This window comes from Schistocerca piceifrons, chromosome 8 (assembly GCF_021461385.2).
Source record: "Schistocerca piceifrons isolate TAMUIC-IGC-003096 chromosome 8, iqSchPice1.1, whole genome shotgun sequence".
Lineage (NCBI taxonomy): Eukaryota > Metazoa > Arthropoda > Insecta > Orthoptera > Acrididae > Schistocerca > Schistocerca piceifrons.
Window position 1 is genome coordinate 161,173,850 of NC_060145.1, and position 27,633 is coordinate 161,201,482.

Sequence of the window (27,633 nt, forward strand, 5' to 3'; positions counted from 1 at the left end):
CCTCTCCATAGCTGTTGTTAGGATACTTTAAATCACACTACAGGTTTGAGATTTAAAATTGCTAGACTTTTGTGATGAGTCCAGTTGAAGTCACATTTCCTGATTTTTATCCAGTCTGGAACATATTGTATATCTATTCCTATTTTGATATCTAGGTGTGCACATAAAAACCTGTTGTATGATGTGTTACCATCTGATCCAACTGTGTTACCAATAAAATTTGATCAGACTCAGTGTCCTATTCATTATGCTTTTGCCTTGTACTTAGCTAGCCTCTCATCAGGTCAGTAGGTGATGTACAGGGTTATTACAAATGATTGAAGCGATTTCACAGCTCTACAATAACTTTATTATTTGAGATATTTTCACAATGCTTTGCACACACATACAAAAACTCAAAAAGTTTTTTTAGGCATTCACAAATGTTCGATATGTGCCCCTTTAGTGATTCGGCAGATGTCAAGCCGATAATCGAGCTCCTCCCACACTCGGCGCAGCATGTCCCCATCAATGAGTTCGAAAGCATCGTTGATGCGAGCTCGCAGTTCTGGCACGTTTCTTGGTAGAGGAGGTTTAAACACTGAATCTTTTACATAACCCCACAGAAAGAAATCGCATGGGGTTAAGTCGGGAGAGCGTGGAGGCCATGACATGAATTGCTGATCGTGATCTCCACCACGACCGATCCATCGGTTTTCCAATCTCCTGTTTAAGAAATGCCGAACATCATGATGGAATTGCGGTGGAGCACCATCCTGTTGAAAGATGAAGTCGGCGCTGTCGGTCTCCAGTTGTGGCATGAGCCAATTTTCCAGCATGTCCAGATACACTTGTCCTGTAACGTTTTTTTCGCAGAAGAAAAAGGGGCCGTAAACTTTAAACCGTGAGATTGCACAAAACTCGTTAACTTTTGGTGAATTGCGAATTCGCTGCACGAATGCGTGAGGATTCTCTACCGCCCAGATTCGCACATTGTGTCTGCTCACTTCACCATTAAGAAAAACGTTGCTTCATCACTGAAAACAAGTTTCGCACTGAACGCATCCTCTTCCCTGAGCTGTTGCAACCGCACCGAAAATTCAAAGCGTTTGACTTTGTCATTGGGTGTCAGGGCTTGTAGCAATTGTAAACGGTAAGGCTTCTGCTTTAGCCTTTTCCGTAAGATTTTCCAAACCGTCGGCTGTGGTACGTTTAGCTCCCTGCTTGCTTTATTCGTCGACTTCCGCGGGCTACGCGTGAAACTTGCCCACACGCGTTCAACCGTTTCTTCGCTCACTGCAGGCCGACCCGTTGATTTCCCCTTACAGAGGCATCCAGAAGCTTTAAACTGCGCATACCATCGCCGAATGGAGTTAGCAGTTGGTGGATCTTTGTTGAACTTCGTCCTGAAGTGTCGTTGCACTGTTATGACAGCGCTCTGGCGGCAGAAACCTGAAGTGCGGCTTCAGCCGAACAAAACTTTGAGTTTTTCTACATATCTGTAGTGTTTCGTGACCATATGTCAATGAATGGAGCTACAGTGAATTTATGAAATCGCTTCAATCATTTGTAATAGCCCTGTACATGTCTCACTCAGATGTTAATTTTTACCTTCATTTATGGATATCGCCTCTGCTATTAGACTGCTGTCACAGAGAAGCATAGAAGCAGATGTTTCACAAAGCAAACTAATCCTTAATTTGTAATATTATGTATAGTAGTTGAGTGAGTTTTTACTAGCCCAGTGTCATCCCATTGGCCTTGAACTACTGTACAGTTATTTCCTTGACAACAATAATGACCGCTGTCAGTTTTAGGGATAGCTTGATTTTGTATTGTGATTTAGCATTCTCTTAGTGATTCAACATTTGAACATCATCCAGTCAAATTGGTGTTTAATTGAGGTTATGTATACACTTTCATCCTTCACCATATGTCTTAGCATTCTTTGTACATAGAATAAAAAAGAATGTTTAGCGCTGGACTCTACCTATTTATTTATTTATTTATTTATTTAATTTGCTGTAGAACATTGTGGTTTTAAGTTACTATATGTGTCATAATTGCCAGTGTACATTTTCCATGTTTTGTACTGCATCATCTTACGGGATCTTTTTTTTGTTATAGAGATACCAATTTAAAATTAGATTTAAAATATCGAAATTGGTCACGTGAATAAAAGTAGCCTAGCAGCATCTTGAAATGTTTTTGCTGCCAATGTTTTGAGTGGTATCTGACTCTGACACAAACCTGCAGCTGTTTATTTGTTGTTGCAGAGGAAGAAGAGGAAGTGTTTGATGAGACAGGTCCAACAAGCCAGAAAAGTGACATGGAAACTGTGATAAAAACATTAGCAGCTAAGTTGGAAGACTTACAGACATGCAGCGAACTCATCACTAAACATGGAGGTGCCCTCCAGCGTTCCCTTTCTGAACTAGAGACACTAGATTCAACTCAAGATGTTTCAGCTAAACTAAAGTCTGTTAATGAGAGGGCAACACTTTTCCGGATAACATCCAATGCCATGATCAATGTAAGTTTTTTAAAAAAAAGCATAATGCGATAAAACAAATCAAATTTGAAAGACCCATTAATAATATGTGAAAAATGTAATTACTGTTATCTGAAAATCATTGTTCAGTTTATATATTTGCTCTTATAATATCCTTATAACTTTTCGGTACTTTCATTTAGGTTAGTGACCAACACTGTCACTTTCCTTTATGTTTGTGCATAATGAAGTTGTGTTTGACAGCTTACTGGCATTAGTTATGACTGCTTTAGCAGTTGGAAAATTCTAATTTGTTCTCGTATGCTGTGCATTCTGTTATCCGAGCTCTACCATTTTGATAAAAATGTGCAGGCTTCTATTCCTGTCAAGTGAATTTGTAAATCACATTAAAAAGGGATTGATTTCTCATCAGACTTACAAACTGTGTGAGTCAACCGCGAGATTTGACATACACCATTGACAGAATTAAGCACTCAGAAATTACAAATAATGAAATGGCCAACTATGAATGTCATTTTTCTCAAACATCACCAAAAGTTTCTGTGGAATTTCCCAGTACTATTGCCCTTGGCAACATGAGCAGGTTGTTCTTTTGTGTCTGACAACCAGGTATTTTATTGAAATCAGTGAGCTTTGTGAACAATAAGAAGAACTGGAAATTCTATTATTTCTGTAGTTGCCACTTTTCATTGTAGGATGTTTTAGGAAAATTGAGTGTAGATCCAAAGTATGGTGTAGATATGTTGATATGCTTATGTGATCTACTACTACTCATATCAATGACACAGTATTTCTCCATCCTGCCTTCTAGTTTAGAATGGAGGCTGGGAAAAGATTATCTGTTACACCATTAAACAGCCTCCCGTATGGACAACATAGTAATAAGCATTGCTGATGCAGAGAAACAACTGAAAGACCATCAAACAGACTCTTTTATGGATGACATAGTAATAAGGATCCCTGGCGTAGAGAACCAACTGAAAGAGTCGGAAACAAATAAGTCACCAGCTCCATATGGAATCCCAGTTTGCTTTTTCAAAGAGTACCCTACAGCATTGGCCCCTTACGTAGCTTGCATCTATCGCACTTCTCTCACCCAGCACAAAGTCCCAAGTGACTGGAAAAAGTGCAGGTGGTGACTCCTGTACATAAGAGGAGCAAAAGAACAGACCCATGAAATTACAGATCAGTATCCCTGACATTGGTTTGCTGCAGAGTCTTAGAACACATTCTCAGTTCAAGTATAATAAATTTTCTTCAGACTGAGGATCTTATGTTCATGAATCAGCATGGTTTTAGAAACCGTCACTCGCGTGAAACTCAGCTTGCTATTTTCTCACGTGACTACTGTGAACTATAAGTGATGGCAGCAGGCAGATTCTATATTTCTAAATTTCTGGTAAGCATTTGACATGGTGCATCTTGCAGGTGTGAGCATACGGAATAGGTTCATAGATATGGGAGTGGCTTTGGAGACTTCTTAAATTATGAAACCCAGTATGTTGTTTCCAACAGTGAGTATTCATCACGGACAAGGGTATCGTCAGGAGTACCTCATAGAAGTTTGATAGGACCACTGTTATTCTTTATATACATAAATCATCTGCCAGACAGGATAAGCAGCAGTCTATGGTTATTTGCTGATGATGCTGTGGTGTATGGTAAGGTGTCGAAGTTGAGTGATTGTAGGACAATAGATGATAACTTAGACAAAGTTTCTAGTTGGTATTATGAATGCAGCTAGCTCTAGATGTAGAAAAATACAAGTTAATGCAGATAAATAAAAAAGACAAACCCATAATGTTGGGATTCAGCTTTAGTAGGGTCCTGCTTGACACACTCACGTTGTTTAACTATCTGTGCATAACATTGCAAAGCAGTATGAAATGGAACAAGCCTATGAGGATTGTGGTAGGGAATGCAAATGGTTGAATTCAGTTTATTGGGAGAATTCTAGGATAGTGTGGTTCATCTGTAAAGGAGTGTTTGGGATTGTACCAGGTCAGATTAAAGGAATACATCAGAGTAATACAGAGGTGAGCTGTTAGATTTGTTACTGGTAGTTTCGAACAATATGCAGAGGTTACGGATATGCTTCAGGAACTCAAATGGGAATCTCTGGAGGAAAGGCAACATTCTTTTCGAGGAACGCTATTCAGAAAATTTAGAGAACTGGCATTTGAAGCTGAATGCAGAATGATTCTACTGACTTCAACATATTTTGCGCTTAAGGACCATGGAGATAAGATACAAGAAATTAGGGTTCATACAGAGGCATTTAGACAGTCGCTTTTCCCTCGCTCTATTTGTGAGTGGAGCATGAACGGGAATGACAAGCAATGGTATGGAGTACTCTCTGCCATACCCTGTATGGTGGACTGTGGAGTATCTATTTAGATGTAGATGTAGAGGTAGATGTCCGATTGTATTCTCTTTATGAAGAATGGAAAACATTTATGCCCTTAAGAAGAGAGGTAGGTTCGAAATCTTCTGTGGTGGTGGTGGTGGTGGTGGTGGTGGTGGTGGTGGTGGTGTTGCCACCATATTTTCCCCATACTTGGAACTGTCACTGTAGATTGCATTGGCTATACGATGATATTCTCACTTATGAGGCATCTCATTAGCAATTACATCAAAAACAGAAGGGGGCCATGGCATGATCATGTGATGTCTTTGGGAAATAGTTCACTGGTGATCATTCTTTTTTGGGAACCATTCATTTTACTCATTCACTGTTCATTTTTATGTAACTGTGCTTGCTGCATGGATTTTAGATAATTTTTCCAGAAAAAACATCAAGTATATACAATTATTACTTCTGTATGGTAAATTCATTGAATTTCCACAGCTGAATGCATATTTAGAAACTATTGCATTAGTTGGCTGAAGTGACAGGGCCAGTGACCGTAAACCATATAGAGAGAGGTTGTAGCTGACTGAATGGAAGTACGGATTACAAAACTTGTTTACAACACAGCGCAAACCACCACAGCCGTCATTCACTTTTGAGGCAAGCTCGTAATAGCAGTTGGTACAGTGTCTTAGTTTTCCATTTGTTTACAGAAAATATGTACTCATGTCTGCTTTAGTTATATGAAATAATTGAAAGTAAACTTTCATTTCCCAGTCGTAATTTATTAATATCTGTTATATTGTGCATGTGTAAATTAACTGTGCTACAAAGCGCCACACTACAAGTGTGGAAAGTGAAGATTTGGAGAAATGGCGTCTTCCCACAAAAGGGGCAGAGAAATTGCATACTAAAATTAGAAACTTTGTATCGGCAACAAGGGCAACTAAGTAAATATGTTCAGAGATCATTGAAACTTCCCAAGTGAAACCTCCACAGTGTAGCATACATCATAGCTTTGAAGATCTTTATAGTCAAAAAACAAGAACAGTTTTTGATCAGTCACCAGTTGAAAGGGACGCCATGGGCCGTGTATGGAATCAGTCATCGGTTGTTTGACAAAGAGAACTTCTGAGCGACCGCAGACGAGAGCGAATAGAGTATGAAAATCAACAATTCATTAATTTCATATTAATGCACTTAAAATATAAATTTCACACACAGATATATTTGAAAATGAAAGACAATTGAAGTTCACTACTAGTTCAGTGCTGATAATTCCATGCATATTGCAGTCATCTAACTTACTACAGAAAAGAGCAGGAAAAAGTTGTCCATGAAAGTCATACTGAATGAATTTTTAGTTAAATCATTAGCTTCTTTCAAAAAAATGTAAAATATTTGTACTTTTAGAGATGTGTGTCATTAGATTGAAAACATGAAAGAACTGTCTTGTGGATTATCTTTCTGTGTTTCAAGGGGGTCCATCATAGAAGGTGAATGGCAAAAGCCTTATATGTTCTGGAAAAGTTTATGTTCTGTGATGAAGTTGAATCACTTTTTTTACAAGTATGCGAGTCGAAGCATATCTGTGTGCCGCTTCAGAAGCCAGAAAACTGTATTTGGATTTCAAAATTCTTTCAAAACTTTGATGATTTATGAGATAGTTGACAGTGATATCTCATGTTTCGCTTTACAAAAACTGAAAAATCATTTACTGCTCCTGTCTCCTGTTCTCTCGCCTTATATGTTCTGAATCAAAAATTAAAACAGTCATTACACTGAATCATTAAGCAGAACCAATAGACGAAAATAAAAAGGGTTCAAGTAAGAATCGATCAAACCCAAAAAATTTTCATTCTTAAAGCTAATGCAGCAATACAGTGTTAATAAGTAGGTTGAAAGTAAAAAACGAAATGTTTAATTAAGAAACTACTTCTGAACATTTGAGATAAAAAAGTAAAAAAATTTATCACCATTAAACAATTTATTGCCACTCTACAATTTTTTTAAATGGAGAGTTACTGCTTGCCCTTTTCCTACTGAGGCAAAATCCCCCCCCCCCCAAGGAAAAGTGTTCTAACCCAAGAACACTGTAATATATTGCTCAAACGGTACACACACATGAAAGACGAGGTACAATGCAAATAGCAAGTCGCATAGTGCTCAGAACCATTTGAACCAATTGTGGAAGTAAATGAAACTGTTCACTGGTTTTGTAAGATATACAACAGATAGAGGATGTTGGGGCGGGAGTGTAACTTGCTGCTCTTCAGGATGTAGTACATAAGGTCAGGAAAAGATCTGGCTAGGTTAATGAGAGAGCATAAAGAGAGATAACAGAAAGGAGAGGCTTAGATTTTCATCTGACAGCTTAAGTGTGACATGTTGCTTCATTTAGAAAAGGTGAGTCTCAGATGGGTGTAGATGTAGACAGGTCAAAACAAACTTTCAACAATAAAGTGGAAAGTAAGAATATAAGGAAGTCAATAAAGAGAAAAAGTTTTGTTCTTGATGCTAGATGCTTGATGAACCAGAAACATAATACCAAGTCATCACTTGTTTCAAACCAAGTGTGTATCTGTGTGACTGTCGATTTAGGATCGCTTTAAAAGACTTCGCCAATAAAAACACTGTGTCTGTATTGAGTGGACTGGGCAAGAGTATGGACAGAGAACTTGAACACAATGTAGAGCATGACCTGTTAAAGACTTCATCAGTATAGAGACATCCCAATGTTGAGTTTGTACCTGGTCGGAAATGCCATGACTAACCTCATGTTGACTCTTCTAGGAGGAGAGTTAATTTGGAGTCGGAATGGCTGCTTCTGTCAGGTGCAGAGTCACATGTTGGTGTGATTTCTGTTGAGTCTGTCAGAAGATGGGATTATACTGGGCATCATGGCCTTAACCTCAACCAGAAATGGCTATTAACAGAAAAATTAAGGTGGGGAGACACTGTCATTAGTCATAAGTAGCATCTCACTTTTGTAGAGCAGAAATGGAGAAAATATGGGTTACAACATTCATTAGGAATTGTCATAAATTTAAGAACATAGATATTCATAAATTTAGCCAAGAATAGCATATGGAAGTGTGTGCAGTAGAAGTGGCATTTCATAATAAATGTTTCATAATAGTAAATGTGTACTTGAGCACCTACAGGTAATTTTAATCTGCTCATAAATTACCTTGAAGCTCTGTTGGCTTATTCAGCAGTAAAAGACAAATAAGTAGTGGTTGCAGGTGATTTTATTGTGGATTTCCTTAAAAAAAATTGTAGTAAGAATTTACCGCAGTGAGTAACATCATCATTCAACTTGATTCCTGATGTAAAGTTCACAATTAGGTTAGCTAGTTGCTCAAAATCAGTCTTTGACAATGTATTTATAGATCTAATGAAAAAAAAAAAATGTATTACATAACCAGCAGTCAGTGGCCTCTCAGACTCTGATGTGAAACTCCTTCTGATAAATGTGAATGCTGGTCAGGATATAAAATCTGCTAAATCTAATTTAAAGAGTGTGTCCAAGAATCCAGATATGTATTATTTTGGAAATTCTTTAAAGACATGACCTGGTGTGATTTATGCAGTACTCATGGCATGAATGAAATATACACAACCATTAATGAAGTCCTTACCGGATTTGAAAACTGCCTTTCCCCCAGAACTTTACTATATTAACTTTACTATATTAACTCAAGGAATAGAGGTATCTTGTGAGACAAAAAGGAAACTGTATGTGGAAGTCAGAAAAAGCTCTGGTGTTGATGCTATAGCTCATTACAAGGCTTACTGCAGAATATTGAAGATAGTAAAATAGACAACAATTCAAATGCATTGCATGAAACGGATAGTCACATCATATCACAAAATAAAGACAATATAGGATATGGTTTTCGAGGGGACTGGGAGGCCCAGAGATGAAGAGGAGCAGGTAGCATTAAGAGTAAGTGATACATTGGTAACATATGTATCCAGCATTGCAGAACTGTTTAACAAGCTTTTTATAACTCCTCCTGAAAAGATTGGGTTCCTAGGTTCAGTAGATGCTGCCATGGAACATCAAAAACAAATCATTACAAATAACTTCAGTACTATAACTGTAACCGTCACTACACCAGTAATATCCACCATAAAAATCTATAAAATCAAAAACTTATTGTGATTATGATAAAATATTAACAAGTTAATTGAAGATTGTGCTTCTGAGTTTAAACAATGGAAATTCCAGTTTGGAATATCAACAGGTTTGAGCTGCTGGAGGGGGCAATCCTGTGTGTGAGGTGTGCTTGCTTCTGTGAATGATTTTGAGTGTGTGTATGTGTGTGTGTGTGTGTGAGAGAGAGAGAGAGAGAGAGAGAGAGAGAGAGAGAGAGAATGTTTTGTTTTCTGAAGAAAGCTTTGCCTGAAAGCTAAATCATAACAATCTTTTCATTGTGCTTGTCTGCAACTCAGTGTGTCATCATTACGGTGCGTCGCAATTTTTCCAGTTTTTCTGAGTTTAGTGACATATTATGTTGCATGTGTAACCAGTCATTTTCAGTGAAACATTTCCTGAATGGTTGAAATGTGCAGAAGTTTAAGCCATTAGTTAAGAAAGAATCTGAAGAAATAACATCAAATTTCTGTTCAATTTCACTTTTCGAAAATTTCAGAAAAGGTAATGCACCATCAGCATATTAACCATTTGACGACAAACAATATATTGTCAGTGTCACAGTTGGTTTTTTCTAAAGGGGTCTGATACTGAGAAGGCTATCAACACTTGCAACAATAATGCACTTAATTCATTAGGCAATAAATTACAGGCTGTTAGTGTATTTTGTGATCTGTCAAAGGCATTTGACTCTGTAACACACAGTGCACTTTTAAATAAATTGTAATGTTGCAGTACAGCAGCAAATGATACAAAATGGTTCAGTTCACATCTCTGATAGAAAGCAAAGGGTGTCAATAGGAAAGAGTCCTGTATTAAGCTATGGGCATCATCTAACTGGAATTATTTATGTATGGTGCCCAGAAGGTCCATCTTCAGCTCCTCCCTTCTTCTTGGATATATCAGTGATCTTCCATCAGTAACATAACCAGATGCCAAGTTTGTTTAGTTTTCAGATGATACAAACATTGCAATAAATAATGAATTATTGCAATAAACAATAAATTATAGAGGACTTTCCTTTTTTGCCAGTATACAGTCATTGGTTTCCTCTAATTCCCAAACATGTTTCAATGTTTCACCACAGTTGTGGTATCCTTAGTATTTTTCCCCCCCTTTTATGAAAAAAAAAAAAGGAAAAAGCCCACTGAGGATGCCACAACTGTGGTGAATCATGTTTGGGTATTAGAGCAAAACAATAATTTTGTATTTGCAAAAGGGCAGATCATCTTTAGTTCATTATTATTTTTCTGCAAGCTTGGCAATAGATCTTAAAATTCCAATGTGATTGCAATAAATACCAAATCAAAGGATAGTCTGATAAATTTCCATGAAAGAAAGGAACTTTTTTGTTGTGCCTTCGCGGTTGATAAACTTGTTCGTTCCAAGGACCATATAAAGAATTTGTACATCGTACAGGATACAGTTCATTTTGATACCTGTCTGAAGTGTGTGGTTTGTCAACTGCAGTTGAAAATGGAGAAAACAGTGTTTCATGCTATTGTTAAACATTTTCAGTTGAAGGATTGGGCTGCCAAGCAAATCAAAACAGAAAACAGTGTGCGAGGTGGGTGCTGTGATTGCTAGCAGTCAACCAAATGTGCATCTAGCACAACATTTCAATACAATGTCTGGTGATGTGTAATCACAATACACAAGACTTTGTGCACCAATATGTGACTGTTGATCAAATCTGGATCCATCATTACATACAAGAGTTAAAATGGCAGTCGAAACAATTAATAGAAACTGGTGAAAATGCACTGAAGATGGCAAAGACCATTTTGTTACCTGGTAAGATAATGCCCACTGTTTTTTTGGGTTCCCACGAAATAATCCTCATTGATTTCTTGGAAAAAGGAAGAACCGTAACTGGGCCCCATTATGCTTCTTTATTGGAACATTTGAAACTTGCGTTGGCTGCAAAATAACCAAGGTTGGCATGTGGAAAAGTGTTCTTTCAGCAGGACAATGCACAATCCCACACATCAGTGACAATAATGGCAAAAGTGCAGGAATTTTGCTGTGAATTGGTTCCTCATCAACCTTATGCACCAGACTTATACCCAAGTGACTTCTTCTTGCTCCCTAATGTGAAATTTTGGCTTGCTTCGAAAAATTCTCATCAAAAGAGAAAGTGATAGTTGCAGTCAATGAGTATTTGACAAAGTTTGACAGAACCTGTTTTACCCAATGAGATGGAAAAGCCGGAGGATTGCTGGACCAAGTGTCTATCCCTCAAAGGAGAATGTGTTGAGAAGTAAGGTGAGTTGTTTACATAACAAGCTGTTTTTACCAGACTTATCAAACTACCTTCATATAGTCATAAAAAGATCGGTTGATAAAATTTTCGTGCACATCAATAAATGGTACCTAGCAAGTTCTTTGTCATTCATCTTTGAAAAACACTATACACAGTTTAGAACTTGTAAGATGTCTCCTCCCATCCTGTCCCACCCATTGTATGCCTAAAATATGATGATAAGCATACAAGAGAGGTTGACAGTATTAAATTCTTGGGATTTCAGTTTGTTAATAAGTTCAACTGTGAGGACTGTACCACAGAACTGCTGCCCCCCACCCCGTCCCCCCTCCTGGGGGCTCACCACTCATTGGTGAGTTCATGCTGGGCTACAGCAGGGCTCCAGCCTTTGTAGCATCTTTTCCCTTCTGTGGTGCATGTCAATCCTCTTGCTTTTTTTCCCCCCTTACTTGGGGAATATGTCTGAGATGTTTTTGGGAATGTGTTCAGCATTTTCAGTAGCCTGAAATTAGAGCAGTCTCTGCACCATTTTTTCATTCTTTTTTTTTTTTTTTTCTTTTTTTCTTTTGCCGTTCACCTTCTCCTGCCCTTCCTCCCCACTGGCATGTGAGGTTCCTCTTTTTCTTCTTCCTCCCCGTCTGCTCCTGAAGGCTGGTCCATGCGTCTGACACGTAACAGGTGACTGGGTAATGCGTAATTCCCAGCCCCAGGTTGACAAGTAGGGTTCACTCGTACCCCCTGGTAAAGGCCAGGCCCAGGGAGGAGTGATTGCCTGAGCTGCAATCCTTCTAAATTGCCAATTGGTCCCTCTGTCAGGTGTTCAGGAGGTGTGACCTGAAGTGTGAACTATCACCTAAAGTGGGTGCACCCACTCTGAGGGGGGCCTCCAGTTGGAAGGAGCATGCCACTGGAGATGCTGGCAATCATGGGGGATTTTCGCGCAATGAGCCAATCATCTTCCTAACAGTCTATGTCTACTAAACATAAATGGAATGAGGCTAACGATTAAAAGACCCTCCCAGCTGCACCACAGTTGCATGTGTTTTTACGTACTGCAGACAGTCAGTCCTTTGCTATGGTAAATCTGTTTATTATTCAGAAAGGTATTGGTGCAATTGCCAGCCCTGTGAAATCCTGCTCTCATTCATGCAATGGCACTTTGCTTTTGGAGACTACTTCTTATTCTTGAGCACAACTGCTTGTAGCTTCCTCCATGGCTATCCTATTTTTTTGGAGCCCATTGAATGCTGAATTCTTCACATGGCGTTATTTCCACTACACTGCTTGATGGTCTGACTGAGGGAGAAATACAAGCTTACTTCTCTGGTCAGGGCGTCATTGCAGTCCATCCATCCATCCATCCATCCATCCATGAAAAAGGTATATGTACATCTGTTGTGCCCACACACACTCTTTGTCTCATGTTTGATAGTGTAGTGCTTCCATCAAAGATCAAAGAAGGTGATAAGGTTATCACAGTCCGAACGTACATTCCAAACCCAATGCACTGCTACCAGTGTCATCGTTACAATCACTCTTGAATGTCCTGTCGGCACCCGGTCAAAAGTGTAACCTGTGGTAGGGTTGCTCATGAGGGCATCTGTCCAGCTCCTGCTCTCCATTGTAACAATTGCAATGGTGACCATACAGCCTCCTCCTCAGATTGTCCTGTGTGTCTCAATGAATGGGCCATCCAAGAGATCAGGGTGAAGGAAAAAGTGCCTTACCCAGTCACTCGCTAGTTGTTGGCTAGTTGGAAACCATGCTTTCTACCATCCGGCACTTACAGTACCGTTCTTGCTACATCTTGCTCCATGAGGGACATGACCATGCACACATGCAGCCTCAAATTCACACCACAGTTGTAAAATCACCCATTGTCACGGTAGCATCCCCGTATCCACCTCCTCCAGCTGTGTAACAAGCCACCAAACCTTTGCCTCATGGGGTCTTGCCCTTGCTCCATACCAGTTGGCCAGAAGGAATATTCTCGTGAAGGCTTCCTACATCCCTCCAGCCAACGAATACCTGAGTCTTCCTCTGCCAACCGGAAAGGCTCCAAGAAATCAAGCAAAGGCAAACAGTCTTCTCATTTGCCGGCTCAGAGATCCTCTTCAATGGGGTCGCCATGTGATACCCTCACCCGCCTGATTTCCGTGTTGCTAGTGTGCACTGCCAACCATTATTTTGTCCTGGACTCTGTAGACTGACAGGGAGAATGCCAACGCCTCTGTAGACTTCATGGAGCGGGATCCTCCAACTTCTGTGCCCTGTAGCAGAGTGTATCCAAAGGCTGGCACCTTGTCATTTTACCCTCACCCCCCACCCCCGTCCCTTTTCGTGTCATGACTCTCCTCCAATGGAACATTCAAGGCCTTAGATACAACAAGGAGGAATTATGACCGCTCTTAGAATCACAACGTCTACTTGTTCCCTGCCTCCAGGAAACAAAATTGTGTCCTTAAGAACGTTTTGACCTCTCGCATTTCTTTCTGGTCCACTTTGACTTTCTCCTGAGGATGGCATTGCTTCTCATGGGGGAGTCCTGCTGCTCATCTGGAATGAAGATCGGAGTCAAACCATCCCCCTGCCTACCCGGCTTCAAGCTGTTGCATTCCGCATTTTCCTTCCTCACAACCACTTAGACATAAAGTATTGATTGCACAAAAGAGAGCAGTGGGAATAATTAGTGGTGTTCACCCAAGGATGTCATGCAGGCACCTTTTCAAGGAGTTAGGTATTTTAATTGCACCATCAGAGTACATATATTCGCTAATTAAATTCGTTACAAATAATCGATCTCAATTTGTGAAGAACAGTGATGTTCATACATACAACACCAGAGGAGAAAATGACTTTTCCTATCCGTTGTAGAAGCTGTCAGTTGCTCAAAAAGGAGTACATTATTCAGCAACAAAAATCTTTGATCATTTGCCCAACAACAGAAAGTGTCTGGAAGGTAGCAGATCAAGTTTTAAATCTAGCTTAAAATCATTTCTTTTGGACAACTTCTTCTATTCCATGGACAAGTTTCTGTTTCAGAAATGGTAGAAAAAAAGTACCTCTAAATGTAGTTGCATGTGTAGAACTAAAAATTTCGGTAATATTAATATTAGCACTATTCAGTGTGTGTGTGTGTGATAAACACACAAACATACACACAAAATTCAAAATTCAAGCTTTCGCAACCAACGGTTGCTTCATCAGGAAAGAGGGAAGGAGAGGGAAAGACAAAAGGATGTGGGTTTTAAGGGAGAGGGTAAGGAGTCATTCCAATCCCGGGAGCGGAAAAACTTACCTTAGGGGGAAAAACGGACAGGTATACACTCGCACACACACCCATATCCAACCGCACATACACAGACACAAGCAGACATTTGTAAAGGCAAAGAGTTTGGGCAGAGATGTCAGTCGAGGCGGAAGTAAAGAGGCAAAGATGTGTTGAATGACAGGTGAGGTATGAGGGGTGGCAACTTGAAATTAGCGGAGGTTGAGGCCTGGTGGGTAACGAGAAGAGAGGATATACTGAAGGGCAAGTTCCCATCTCCGGAGTTCTGACAGGTTGGTGTTAGTGGGAAGTATCCAGATAACCAGGATGGTGTAACACTGTGCCAAGATGTGCTGGCCATGCACCAAGGCATGTTTAGCCACAGGGTGATCCTCATTACCAACAAACACTGTCTGCCTGTGTCCATTCATGCGAATGGACAGTTTGTTGCTGGTCATTCCCACATAGAAAGCTTCACAGTGTAGGCAGGTCAGTTGGTAAATCACGTGGGTGCTTTCACACGTGGCTCTGCCTTTGATCGTGTACACCTTATTTACTCAGGCTTGTCTGATATTTGGCATTACCCCCAAAGGCCTCACACTTCTCTGGCTGTAACCCTTCTTTCCATCAGTCCCTATACCAGTTCTAAACTGAACAATCCATTGCCCTCACCCACCTAATCCTTCACCTACACATCAACTCAGCCAATGAACACACCCGTCAACTCCTATCCTTAATAAAAGTCCTCAATCTTTCCTCTCCCACATCCACACTGGCTGTTCAGAGCATCCTCCTACAGGCCAACCGCAAATTAGAACAGCATGCCACCCTCCAACTCAAAAAACTATCCAATCTCCTGGTTTCCCAACTCTGGAAAGGCAACTCACTCACCCTTCACAACCTTTCCAGCAAACCTCAACCTTCTCTCATTGCACACAGACCCAGTCTCTCCCATCTACTCAATCTCCCACTTCCAGCTCCATTCCCCCCAAAACCTCAAAATTCTAATCAATACAATCTGGAACCACAACACCCTAATTCAGTAGTTAACCTTTCCTCCAAACCTCTCTCCCAATCCGAAACCTCTGTCCTATCCAAAGGCCTCACCTTCAGCCCTACTCCCAGATTCAACCAAACAGCCCTCGTCAAAGATTTACTGTCCTACATTCGTACTCTCTGCTGGAAATATCACTTTGCCACGAAGAAAAATGATCCTAGTCCTACTCCTAATGATCCAACTCCCCAAGACACTATCCAAATTGAACCCTGCCTGGAACTGTTCTGTCCTCTGTCCCAGCGGGACCCACCTCCTCTTCCTCAAAATCACCCTCTCAAAACCTTCCAGGAATTTCTCACTTCCTGCCTTGCCTCTCAATCCTTCTTAAAAACCTTAATCCTACTCCCAACATCACCACTACTGAAGCCCAGGCTATCTGTGATCTGAAGGCTGACCCATCCATCGTCATTCTTCCGGCGGACAAGGGTTCCACAACCGTGGTACTTGATCGTCGGGAGTATGTGGCTGAGGGACTGCGTCAGCTTTCAGACAACACTGCATACAAAGTTTGCCAAGGTAATCCCATTCCTAATGTCCAGGCGGAGGTTCAAGAAATCCTCAGAACCTTAGGCCCCCTACAAAACCTTTCACCTGACTCCATCAACCTCCTGACCCCATCGACACCCCGCACCCATACCTTCTGCCTTCTTCACAAACGCAATCATCTCGGCCGCCCCATTATAGCTGGTTACCAAGCCCCCACAGAACGTATCTCTGCCTATGTAGATAAACACCTTCAACCCATTACATGCAGTCTCCCATCCTTCATCAAAGACACCAGCCACTTTCTCGAACGCCTGGAATCCTTACCCAGTCTGTTACCCCCGGAAACCATCCTTGTAACCATTGATGCCACTTCTTTATAGACAAATATTCCGCACATCCAGGGCCTCGCTGCGCTGGAGCACTTCCTTTCACGCCGATCACCTGCCACCCTACCTAAAACCTCTTTCCTCATTACCTTAGCCAGCTTTATCCTGACTCACAACTTCTTCACTTTGGAAGGCCAGACATACCAACAATTAAAGGGAACAGCCATGGGTACCAGGATGGTCCCCTCGTACGCCAACCTATTCATGGGTCGCTTAGAGGAAGCCTTCTTGGTTACTCAGGCCTGCCAACACAAAGTTTGGTACAGATTTATTGATGACATCTTCATGATCTGGACTCACAGTGAAGAAGAACTCCAGAATTTCCTCTCAAACCTCAACTCCTTTGGTTCCATCAGATTCACCTGGTCCTACTCCAAATCCCATGCCACTTTCCTTGATGTTGACCTCCATCTGTCCAATCGCCAGCTTCACACATCCGTCCACATCAAACCCACCAACAAGCAACAGTACCTCCATTATGACAGCTGCCACCCATTCCACATCAAAACGGTCCCTTCCATACAGCCTAGGCCTTCGTGGCAAACGAGTCTGCTCCAGTCCTGAATCCCTGAACCATTACACCAACAACCTGAAAATAGCTTTCGCATCCCGCAACTACCCTCCTGACCTGGTACAGAAGCAAATTACCAGAGCCACTTCCTCATCCCCACAAACCCAGAACCTCCCACAGAAGAACCACAAAAGTGCCTCACTTGTGACAGGATACTTTCCGGGACTGGATCAGACTCTGAATGTGGCTCTCCAGCAGGGATATGACTTCCTCAAATCCTGCCCTGAAATGAGATCTATCCTTCATGAAATCCTCCCCACTCCACCAAGAGTGTCTTTCCGCCGTCAACCTAACCTTCGTAACCTCTTGGTTCATCCCTATGAAATCACCAAACCACCTTCCCTACCCTCTGGCTCCTACCCTTGTAACTGCCCCCAGTGTAAAAGCTGTCCCATGCACTCTCCCACCACCACCTACTCCAATCCTGTAACCCGGAAGGTGTACACGATCAAAGGCAGAGCCACGTGTGAAAGCACCCACGTGATTTACCAACTGACCTGCCTACACTGTGAAGCTTTCTATGTGGGAATGACCGGCAACAAACTGTCCGTTTGCATGAATGGACACAGGCAGACAGTGTTTGTTGGTAATTAGGATTACCCTGTGGCTAAAAATGCCTTGGTGCACGGCCAGCACATCTTGGCACAGTGTTACACCATCCGGGTTATCTGGATACTATCCCACTAACACCAACCTGTCAGGACTCCGGGGATGGGAACTTGCCCTTCAGTATATCCTCTCTTCTCGTTATCCGCCAGGCCTCAACCTCCGCTAATTTCAAGTTGCCGCCGCTCATACCTCGCCTGTCATTCAACAACATCTTTGCCTCTGTACTTCCGCCTCGACTGACATCTCTGCGCAAACTCTTTGCCTTTACAAATGTCTGCTTGTGTCTGTGTATGTGCGGATGGATATCTCTGTGTGTGTGTGTGTGTGTGTGTGTGTGTGTGTGTGTGTGTGTGTGTGTGTGTGTGTGTGCGTGCGTGCGTGCGTGCGCGCGCGCGAGAGTGTATGCTTTTCCTTTTTCCCTCCTAAGGTAAGTCTTTCCACTCCCGGGATTCGAATGACTCCTTACCCTCTCCATTAAAACCCACATCCTTTTGTCTTTCCCTCTCCTTCCCTCTTTCCTGATGAAGCAACCGTTGGTTGCGAAAGCTTGAATTTTGTGTGTATGTTTGTGTTTGTTTGTGTGTCTATCGACATGCAAGCGCTTTCATTTGGCAAGTCACATCATCTTCGTTTTTTATATATATATAAAACGAAGATGATGTGACTTACCAAACGAAAGCGCTGGCAGGTCGATAGACACACAAACAAACACAAACATACACACAAAACTCCAGCCTCCGCAGTCAATGGTTGCTTCGTCAGGAAAGAGGGAAGGAGAGGGAAAGACGAAAGGATGTGGGTTTTAAGGGAGAGGGTAAGGAGTCACTCCAATCCTGGGAGCGGAAAGACCCACCTTAGGGGGAAAAAAGGACAGGTATACACTCGCGCGCACACACACACACACACACACACACACACACACACACACACACACACACACCCATCCGCACACACACAGACACAAGCAGACAAAATGTCTGCCTGTCTGTGCATGTGCGGATTGACACGTGCGCGTGCGCGAGTGTGTACCCGTCCTCCCCCCCCTCCCCCCCCAGGCAAGTCCCCCCGCCCCCGGGACGGTCCGTTGATAGTGACCGGGCCAGATATCTTATGAGATAAGCATCAAATGAAAAAACTACCAACAACGAAACTCGTCTAGCTTGAAGGGGGAAACCAGATGGCGCTATGGTTAGCCCACTAGATGGCGCTGCCATAGGTCAAACGGATATCAACTGTGTTTTTTTAAATAGAAACCCCCATTTTTATTACATATTCGTGTAGTACATAAAGAAGTATGAATGTTTTAGTTGGACCACTTTTTTCGCTTTGTGATAGATGGTGCTGTAATAGTCACAAACGTGCAAGTACGTGGTATCAAGTAGCAATCTGCCAGTGCGGATGGTATTTGCTTCATGATACATTACCCGTGTTAAAATGGACCGTTTACCAATTGCAGGAAAGGTCAATATCGTGTTGATGTATGGCTATTGTGATCAAAATGCCCAACAGGCGTGTGCTATGTATGCTGCTCGGTATCCTGGACATCATCCAAGTGTCCGGATCATTCGCGGATAGTTACGTTATTTAAGGAAACAGGAAGTGTTCAGCCACATGTGAAACATCAACCACAACCTGCAACAAATGATGATGCCCAAGTAGATGTTTTAGCTGCTATCATGACTAATCCGCACACCAGTAGCAGACAAATTGCATGAAAATTGGGAATCTGAAAAACGTCAGTGTTGAGAATGCTACATCAACATCGATTGCACCCATACCTTATTTCTATGCACCAGGAATTGCGTGACAATGACTTTGAATGTCGTGTACAGTTCTGCCACTGGGCACAAGAGAAATTACGGGACGATGACAGATTTTTTGCACGCGTTCTATTTCGCGACGAACACGTGGAACATAAGTGACCTTGGCGTCAGCACATTGCCAATGCATGTGTGAATATTACGGAAGGTGAACTACTCGCTGTTGAGAGAAATGTTGTTACACGTATTGCCAAATGCATTGAGGTTGACGGGCATCATTTTGAGCATTTATTGCATTAATGTGGTATTCACAGGTAATCACGCTATAACTGCATGCATTCTCAGAAATGAAAAGTTCACAAAGGTACATGTATCACATTGGAATAACCGAAATAAAATGTTCAAACGTACCTATGTTCTGTACTTTAATTTAAAAAACCTGCCTGTTACCAACTGTTCGTCTAAAATTGTGAGCCATATGTTTGTGACTATTACAGTCCCATCTACTACAAAGTGAAAAAAGTGGTCCAACTAAAACATTCATATTTCTTTACGTACTACACAAATATGTAATAAAAAATGGGGGTTTCTATTTTAAAAAATGCAGTTGATATCCGTTTGACCTATGGCAGCGCCATCTAGTGGGCCAACCATAGCGCCATCTGGTTTCCCCCTTCAAGTTAGACAAGTTTTGTTCTTTGTAGTTTTTTCATTTGATGCTTATTTCGTGAGATATTTGGCCCGGTCACAATCAGTGGACCACCCTGTATATATATCTTTTAATCTGACTTGTTCCACATCATATCGATAAAATAATCTGGAAAATGATCTATGGAAAATGACATAACTAAAACTAAACTAAAAACTAAAAAAAACTTAACATCCCTCCGTCATTCAGTGTCACCGAGGTAGACTTCCTCCAACTTATTGGGCAACTCCTCACCCCTTTTTCTGCTCGGTGATTTTAATGTGCATCATCCCCTTTGGGGTTCTCCCAGAACCATCAGAGAGTTGCCCTCTCATCTACCTCAACATGGGAGCACCCACATTCCTTTCAGACTCCACGCACACCTATTCCGTTTTGGACCTCTCCTGCTGTACTGCTTAACTTGACCATCATCTTGAGTGGTCCATTCTCTCTGTCATGTACTCGAGCAACCATTTGCTGCGTGCACTATCTGTTTGCTGACTTCTATCCCACCTATGTGCACGTAATCTCTCTGGTGACCTTTGACGAACAACATTTCCCCAGTTGTGATGATCAGTTAGAATACCTTACAAATTTTATGCTTACAGCTGCATAATGCTCCATTCCTTGCACTTCATCTTTACTGCGCTGTGTCCCAGTCCCTTGGTGGACTGAAGTGTGCCGTGACACAATTCGTCTTCAGATACATGCTCTCTGTGTTTTTGATCATCATCCTACAATGACAAACTGCATTTGTTATAAACAGTTGTGTGCACAGTGTTGCTGCATTCTTCAGGATAGCAGAAAACCTAGCTGGTTTCATTCTTTTAACAGTTCCACGCCCTTTTCCATCATGTAGGGGAAACCTCCGACAGCTCTCTGGAACCAAGCCGCCCCCCCCCCCCCCCAATCCCAATTTCTGCCTTGACCATAGCAGATGATGTCATATTGGATCGTATTGCTATCTCCAACACCTTGGGCTGCTATTTTGCAGAGATTTTAAGCTCCACCCACTTTCATGCTCCACCCACTATCACTCTGCCTTCCTCCCTTGGAAATGAGTGGAGGAGACTTGGACAATATCCTTCTCCTCTCAGAATAGTGAGTGCTACAATGCCATCTTTAATAAGAGGGAGCTAGATCATGCTCTCACTTCATCCTGATCCACCGCCCCAGGGCTGGACGATGTTCACACTCAGATGCTGCAGAACCTTTGTCTTGCGGGAAAGCAGTTTCTCCTTCATATGTGCAATTGCATCTGTGTCCGCCCCCGGTAGCTGAGTGGTCAGCGCTACAGAATGTCAATCCCAAGGGCCTGGGTTCGGTTCCCGGCTGGGTCGGAGATTTTCTCCGCTCAGGGACTGGGTGTTATGTTGGCCTAATCATCATCATTTCATCCCCATTGACACGCGAGTCGCCAAGGTGGCGTCAAATCGAAAGACTTGCACCCGGCGAACGGTCTACCCGACGGGAGGCCCTAGTCACATGACATTTATTTATTTATCGCATCTGTGCAGGAAGCATGTTTCCCAGCCACTTGTGTGAAGCCACTGTCATACGCCTACCTAAGCCCAGTAAGGACCAATGCCTCCTTTCTAGTTATTGCCCCATTTCTCTCACCAGCTGCATTTGCAAGGTGATGGAATGTGTGATTCATGCCTGGCTGGTGTGGTGACTTGAGTCTCGTAATTTACTAACCACTGCGAAATGTGGATGTTGAGCACGCCATTGTGCAGTTGGCTATCTCGTCACTTTGTCATGGCTGGTTTTCTGCAGAAATACCAGCCTGCGACTGTGTTTTTCGAATTGGAGAAAGCCTATGTCACTGGAGGACTGGTATCCTCCGTACTCTCTGCTTGGCAGTCAGGGGACCGGAGGGGGGAGCGGCTTCTATGGCTGCATGCCCCGTTTCCTTCAGGAATTTTTAAAAAACCAAGTTTTCAAGGTATGTGTGGGTTCTGGCTTGTCAGGCACTTTATCCAGGAAAATGGTGTGCCTCAGGGTCCTGAGCGTCGTCCACTTTGCTATTGCCATTAAACCTACTGTGCCCTGTGTCACCCTGGGCATCTCCACATGCCTTTCTGTTGACGATTTTGCGATCTGTTGCAGTTCTCCATGGACTTGTCTCCTTGAGCAGTATTCTCGGAATTGTCTTGATTGTCTCTACTCGTGGTGCATTGACAATGGCTTTGGCTTTTCTATTGACAAAAACGTTTGTATGAATTTCTGGCGGCATGTTGTGTTTCTTATACCACCTTTACATCTTGGGCCTGTTGCTCTACCATTCATTGAAACTACTAAATTCCTGGGGCTCATGCTCGATAGAAAACTTTCTTCATCCTCCCGTGTGTCTTACCTGGCTTCGTGCTGCACCCGGTTCATCAATATCCTACATGTCCTCAGCAGTATTTCTTGGAGAGTGGATTGGATCACCCTCCTCCATTTGTACTGATCTCTTGTCTGTTCGAAAGAAGATTATGGATGTTTTATTTATGCATCTACACATCCGTCCATCTTATGCCATCTCAGTACAATCCACCATCATGGCATCCGTTTGGCCACTAGCGCCTTTTATGCCGTCATGGTTGAGAGTCTGTATGCAGAAGCTGCCGAACTACTGCTGTCACGCTGACATGATATTCTCCTCAGTGGATAAGCATGCCATTTGTCTGCTGAGCCTGGCGGTTCGTCCTATGCCGCCTCCTTCGGTGACTGCTTTGATCACCAGTATGGGGTGCACCCCTCTTCCCTGCTACCTCTTTGAGTTCGCTTTCGGCTGTTGCTCTGGCAGTTTAACTTCACGCTGCCTGCCTCTTTCCTGATGGGTGTGAACCCTTCACCACCTTGGCTTCGTGCAGCGGCCCATATTCACCTTGGACTTCATTCACTTTCTAAGGACACTGCTCCGGACTTGCTTTATCGCCAAAAGTTTCTTGACCTTTGCATGGAAGTTCACGATAATACCTTTATTTATACTGCTGGCACCCGAACTGACTATGTTGTCGGGTGTGCCTTTGTCATTAGCACCAACGATTTTTGGTATCGGCTTCCGGAACACAGATCAGTATTTACAGCAGAGCTCTTTGCACTTTATCAGGTCATCCAGTACATCCGACAATGCAGGCTTTCAGTTGTCATTTTCTCCAATCCTCTCAGAGCTCTTCATAGCCTCTGTGTGCTGTACACTGTCCATTCCTTAGTGCAACAGTTCCAGGAGAGCTTTCACTTGCTCACTCTTGATGGAGCCACTGTGATGTTTATGGGCATCCATGGTAACATTGGTCTGACCGTAAACGAGGCTGCTGCTGCCAAGGCTGCAGCCGTCCTACCTCAGCCTGCTAGTTCTTCCATTCCCTCCAATGATATCTGTGTTGCTGCCTGTCAGCAGGTGGTGTTACTTTGGCGTCACCACTGGTCTTCCCTTCATGGGAACAAGCTCTGGGGAATTAAACCACTCCCAGCAGCTTGGTGGAGCTCCTATCGGTCCTCGTGCCTCAGGGAGATCATTTTAGCGAGGTTGCATGTTGGACACTGTATTTTTAGCTATCGCCATTTGTTAAGTGGTGATCTCCCACAGCTTTGCTCATTGTCCTCAACCTTTGATGGTTTGCCATTTTCTGACGGAATGCCCTTTATTTAACCACTTACATTCTAATTTATGTTTAGCATCTGAGTTATAGGCATTTTAGACAACAGTGCGTGGGCTGTCGACCACATTTCACTTTTATCCGTCGTAGCGGTATGGTGAAGGACAGTCAATCTTTAGTTCAGGATCTCTGTTGTATCTATGGCTTCTTTTATGGACCTTTCTCCATGTCCCTGTTTTAGCTGTCTTGCCTTCTGTCGATTGGGCTTAATGTGCCATCACTTTTAACTCCTTTTTCATCTTCATGTTCTATGGTTCTGACATGGGCATTTATGACCTTATTTGTTTCTGCACCCTAAAACAAAACAAACAAACAGAACTGTATAATCAAGTAAACAAATCTTTTATTGCAATGCAGATGTTGTCGAACATAAGTGACATAATTATAAAATACACTAGACTCTTGTTAATCTGGCCATTCCTGGCACATATGGGTGCCGGATTAGTGGAAGTGCCGGATTATGGAGGGTCTGAAATTTATTTTATTCATTTATTTTGTTTTTTATTTATTTTGAAAACATAGGGGATATAGTGTACTGTACTTTACTAAACCAAAGGATACAATTATAAAACATAGATAGTATACTTTATTAAATCCAAAGATATGTTAATTTTCAAAGAAAACTTAGTCCTTGAGTGTATACTGTACATAATTATACAGTCGTATCACTCACTATGAAACATGACCCTAATTTTTAACTGTCGCAATGATGATGTGCGACGGTGGCACGCTTTATCACGCAACCGCTTTACAAGCATTACATTGATACTGCATGTACCTTAAACTAAACTCTGTCTGAAAAGGCCTTGGAAGGCCCAACGGTACCGACTGGCCACTGTGTCATCCTCAGCTCACAGGCGTCACTGGATGTGGATATGGGTGGGCATGTGGTCAGCACACCGCTCTCCCGGCCGTATGCAGTTTACGAGACCAGAGCCGCTACTTCTTAATCATAAAGTAGCTCCTCAGTTTGCTTAACAAGGACTGGGTGCACCCCGCTTGTCAACAGTGCTCGGCAGATGGGATGGTCACCCATCCAAGTGCTAGCCCAGCCCGACAGTGCTTAACTTCAGTGATCTGACGGGAACCAGCGTTACCACTGCGGCAAGGCATTGGGACTGCATGTAACTGGTTGTTACATAATGTACTCCAGGAAGACCTCGGCAGCTTCAGCACCAGCAGTGTGAGAAATCATGCTCTCTCCTTTTGTGTGCTCTTCTTCATCACTTTCATCATTACTTTCTTGCATGCTTTTGATTATTTCTTCATCTGTTAAAGTTTGGTCCGTATCACAGTTTTCTTCGTTCAGCCACTTTGTAACATTTTCATCATCAATTTCTTCTCCACCTGGAAGGTTGTGGAACATGTCAGTGTACAAAAAAATTGATAATTCTGAATTGACTGGCTCGTCACTGTCATTCACTACTGGATCCAACTCAGCATCAATGGATGGCCACAATTTTCTCCAGCTCTTCATTATGGTAGTGCCTCCACTTTATCCCATGTGTTGGCTGCTTGAAAAACTTCACACATGTTGATTGCTTTCCACGCCTTCAGCATAATCTTGATAGTCATTTTCACTTTCATTCAGCAAGGAGATGAGAAGTGAATGCCGATTTTGATATTTAATTGATTCCAGAATTCCCTGGTCCATGGGCTGGATTAAGGCTGTCACATTGGGTGGGAGAAAGAGTGCTTGTATACCATTGGACTTTAGAGAAACATCTGAAGAATGACTGGGAACATTGTCAATTATAAGGACAGCTTTCGGTGGAAGCTTTTCTTCTCATTGCTGGTACAAATGTTTCATGGAACCACCAAGAGAATATTTGTCCATCCATCCACGCTTTCTTCTGAGCGCAATACTGCGCTGGTAGAATATTTATGTCAGTGTGTTGAAAACAACTTGGATCTTGGGATTTTCCAGTCACCATAAGTGGTAGTTTATGACTCCCACTTACATTACAACATGCCATTAATGTTGTAACCACGAGCTTTCTTCTTGTTCTTGACAGCTAATGTTTTTGAAGGAAGCATCTTGTAAAAGAGTCCTGTTTCATCAGCATTATACAAGGCATCAGCAGTTAAATCATCTTCCTCAATTATCTTCCATACCTAGCTTACAAACTCATCAGCATCCTTATCATTAGCTGAGTGACTTTCCCCGGTGACTGTCAGCTGTTGAATGCCATGTCATTTTTTCCAGTTTGATAGCCAACGTTGGCTCGCTGCACACAAGTTACTATTGCCAATTTGTTTGTTAAATGCAGCTGCTTTTTCCTTTGTAATTGGGCCACTGACTGGAATTCCTGTACTGTGTTGTTGTATGAACCATCTATAAACAGCTGCGTCCAGTTCTTCATTCTCACTCTTTCACATAACCTTCTGGTCGCCCAATTCACTATCCATTTGTGTTGAGTACTGTCGAAAAACATCATCTTTCTTTTTGATGTCACAAACAGTTGCCAACACTGAACTCAGCAGCAATGGCTTTCTGTGAAGAACCTTGATTTAACTTAGCTAAAATTTCAAGTTTCTACTTGAGGTCTAGCGTAATGTGTTTCCTTTTAGAAGACATATTTCCAAACTGTAAAGAAAGCTGCAATTTTAAATACAGTATATAAAGCATTGTTTAACTAAGCATTGTTGTGCACGATAATTCATTGTGTACATGCTTTTGGATGTGCGCCGTATTACTGAGAGGCCAGACTACTGAGGGCTGGATTAGCGAGAGTCTAGTGTTGGTAGCGTACTTATCTTACTTTCATTCTTTAACCCATATATGCCCAGAACTTTCTCTAACACAGAGTTGTATGATTTTCACATATGTCATTTATTAGTGACCACAGGCAACAGCTGTAACAGAAATTTGTAGTGGTGAGTTCTCAAAGAAGGCTCTTTTCAGTAGGTTAACAATGACCCCAAGGGCACATAAGGTTATGTGCTACAAGAACAAGAATAATCAAAATAAAACACATTTGATGCTAATCTAAATAACTTTCTTGGAATTTGGGAAACACTGCAAAGCATTTGTCATTTAAATTTACATTACATTTGCGGCATATTTTGGCAGTTTAATTTTTACAAAGTAAACATATTTTTCTGACTTGACCAGTGAGAATAATATGCTGACCTTGTTGCATCGCAGCAGGGTGATTAGCGACCCCATGGATATAGAGATGGGTTAACGTCCTCTGGGGTCATTCCTTGGGGTAACTCATAAAGCAAAGCTAAAGTTCTCTTAGTCCAAAATCATGGAATACTAAAGCTGAAATACTAAACACCTTTTTCCAAAGCTGTTTCACAGAGGAAGACCACACTGCAGTTCTTTCTCTAAATCCTCGCACGAACGAAAAAATGCCTGACATAAAAATAAGTGTCCAAGGAATAGAAGCAACTGAAATCACTCAACAGAGGAAAGTCCACTGGACCTGACGGGATACCAATTCGATTCTACACGGAGTACACGAAAGAACTTGTCCCCCCTTCTAACAGGCATGTACCACAAGTCTCTAGAGGTATGGAAAGTTCCAAATGATTGGAAAAGAGCACAGGTAGTTCCAGTTTTCAAGAAGGGTCGTCGAGCAGATGCACCTATATCTCTGACATCGATCTGTTGTAGAATTTTAGAATATGTTTTTTGCTCACATATCATGTCATTTCTGGAAACCCAGAATCTACTCTGTAGGAATGAACATGGTTTCTGGAAACAGCAATCATGTGAGTCCCAACTCACTTTATTTGTTCATGAGACCCAGAAAATATTAGATACAGGCTCCCAGGTAGATGCCATTTTCCTTGACTTCCGGAAGGGCTTCGACACAGTTCCGCACTGTCGCCTGATAAACAAAGTAAGAGCCTATGGAATATCAGACCAGCTGTGTGGCTGGATTGAAGA

At 42.1% G+C, this 27,633-nt stretch overlaps 1 protein-coding gene across 4 annotated transcripts in view; it reads left to right on the plus strand.

The window, feature by feature from the left end:
• Positions 1 to 27,633, plus strand: part of LOC124711207 (oxysterol-binding protein 1) — a 306,892-nt gene that overhangs the window by 68,549 nt on the left and 210,710 nt on the right. For all 4 annotated transcript variants that reach the window (XM_047241150.1, XM_047241152.1, XM_047241151.1 and 1 more), the window contains one exon: positions 2,256 to 2,512. In XM_047241150.1, the coding sequence (XP_047097106.1) occupies positions 2,256 to 2,512 (257 nt within the window). The remainder of the gene's footprint in view (positions 1 to 2,255; positions 2,513 to 27,633) is intronic.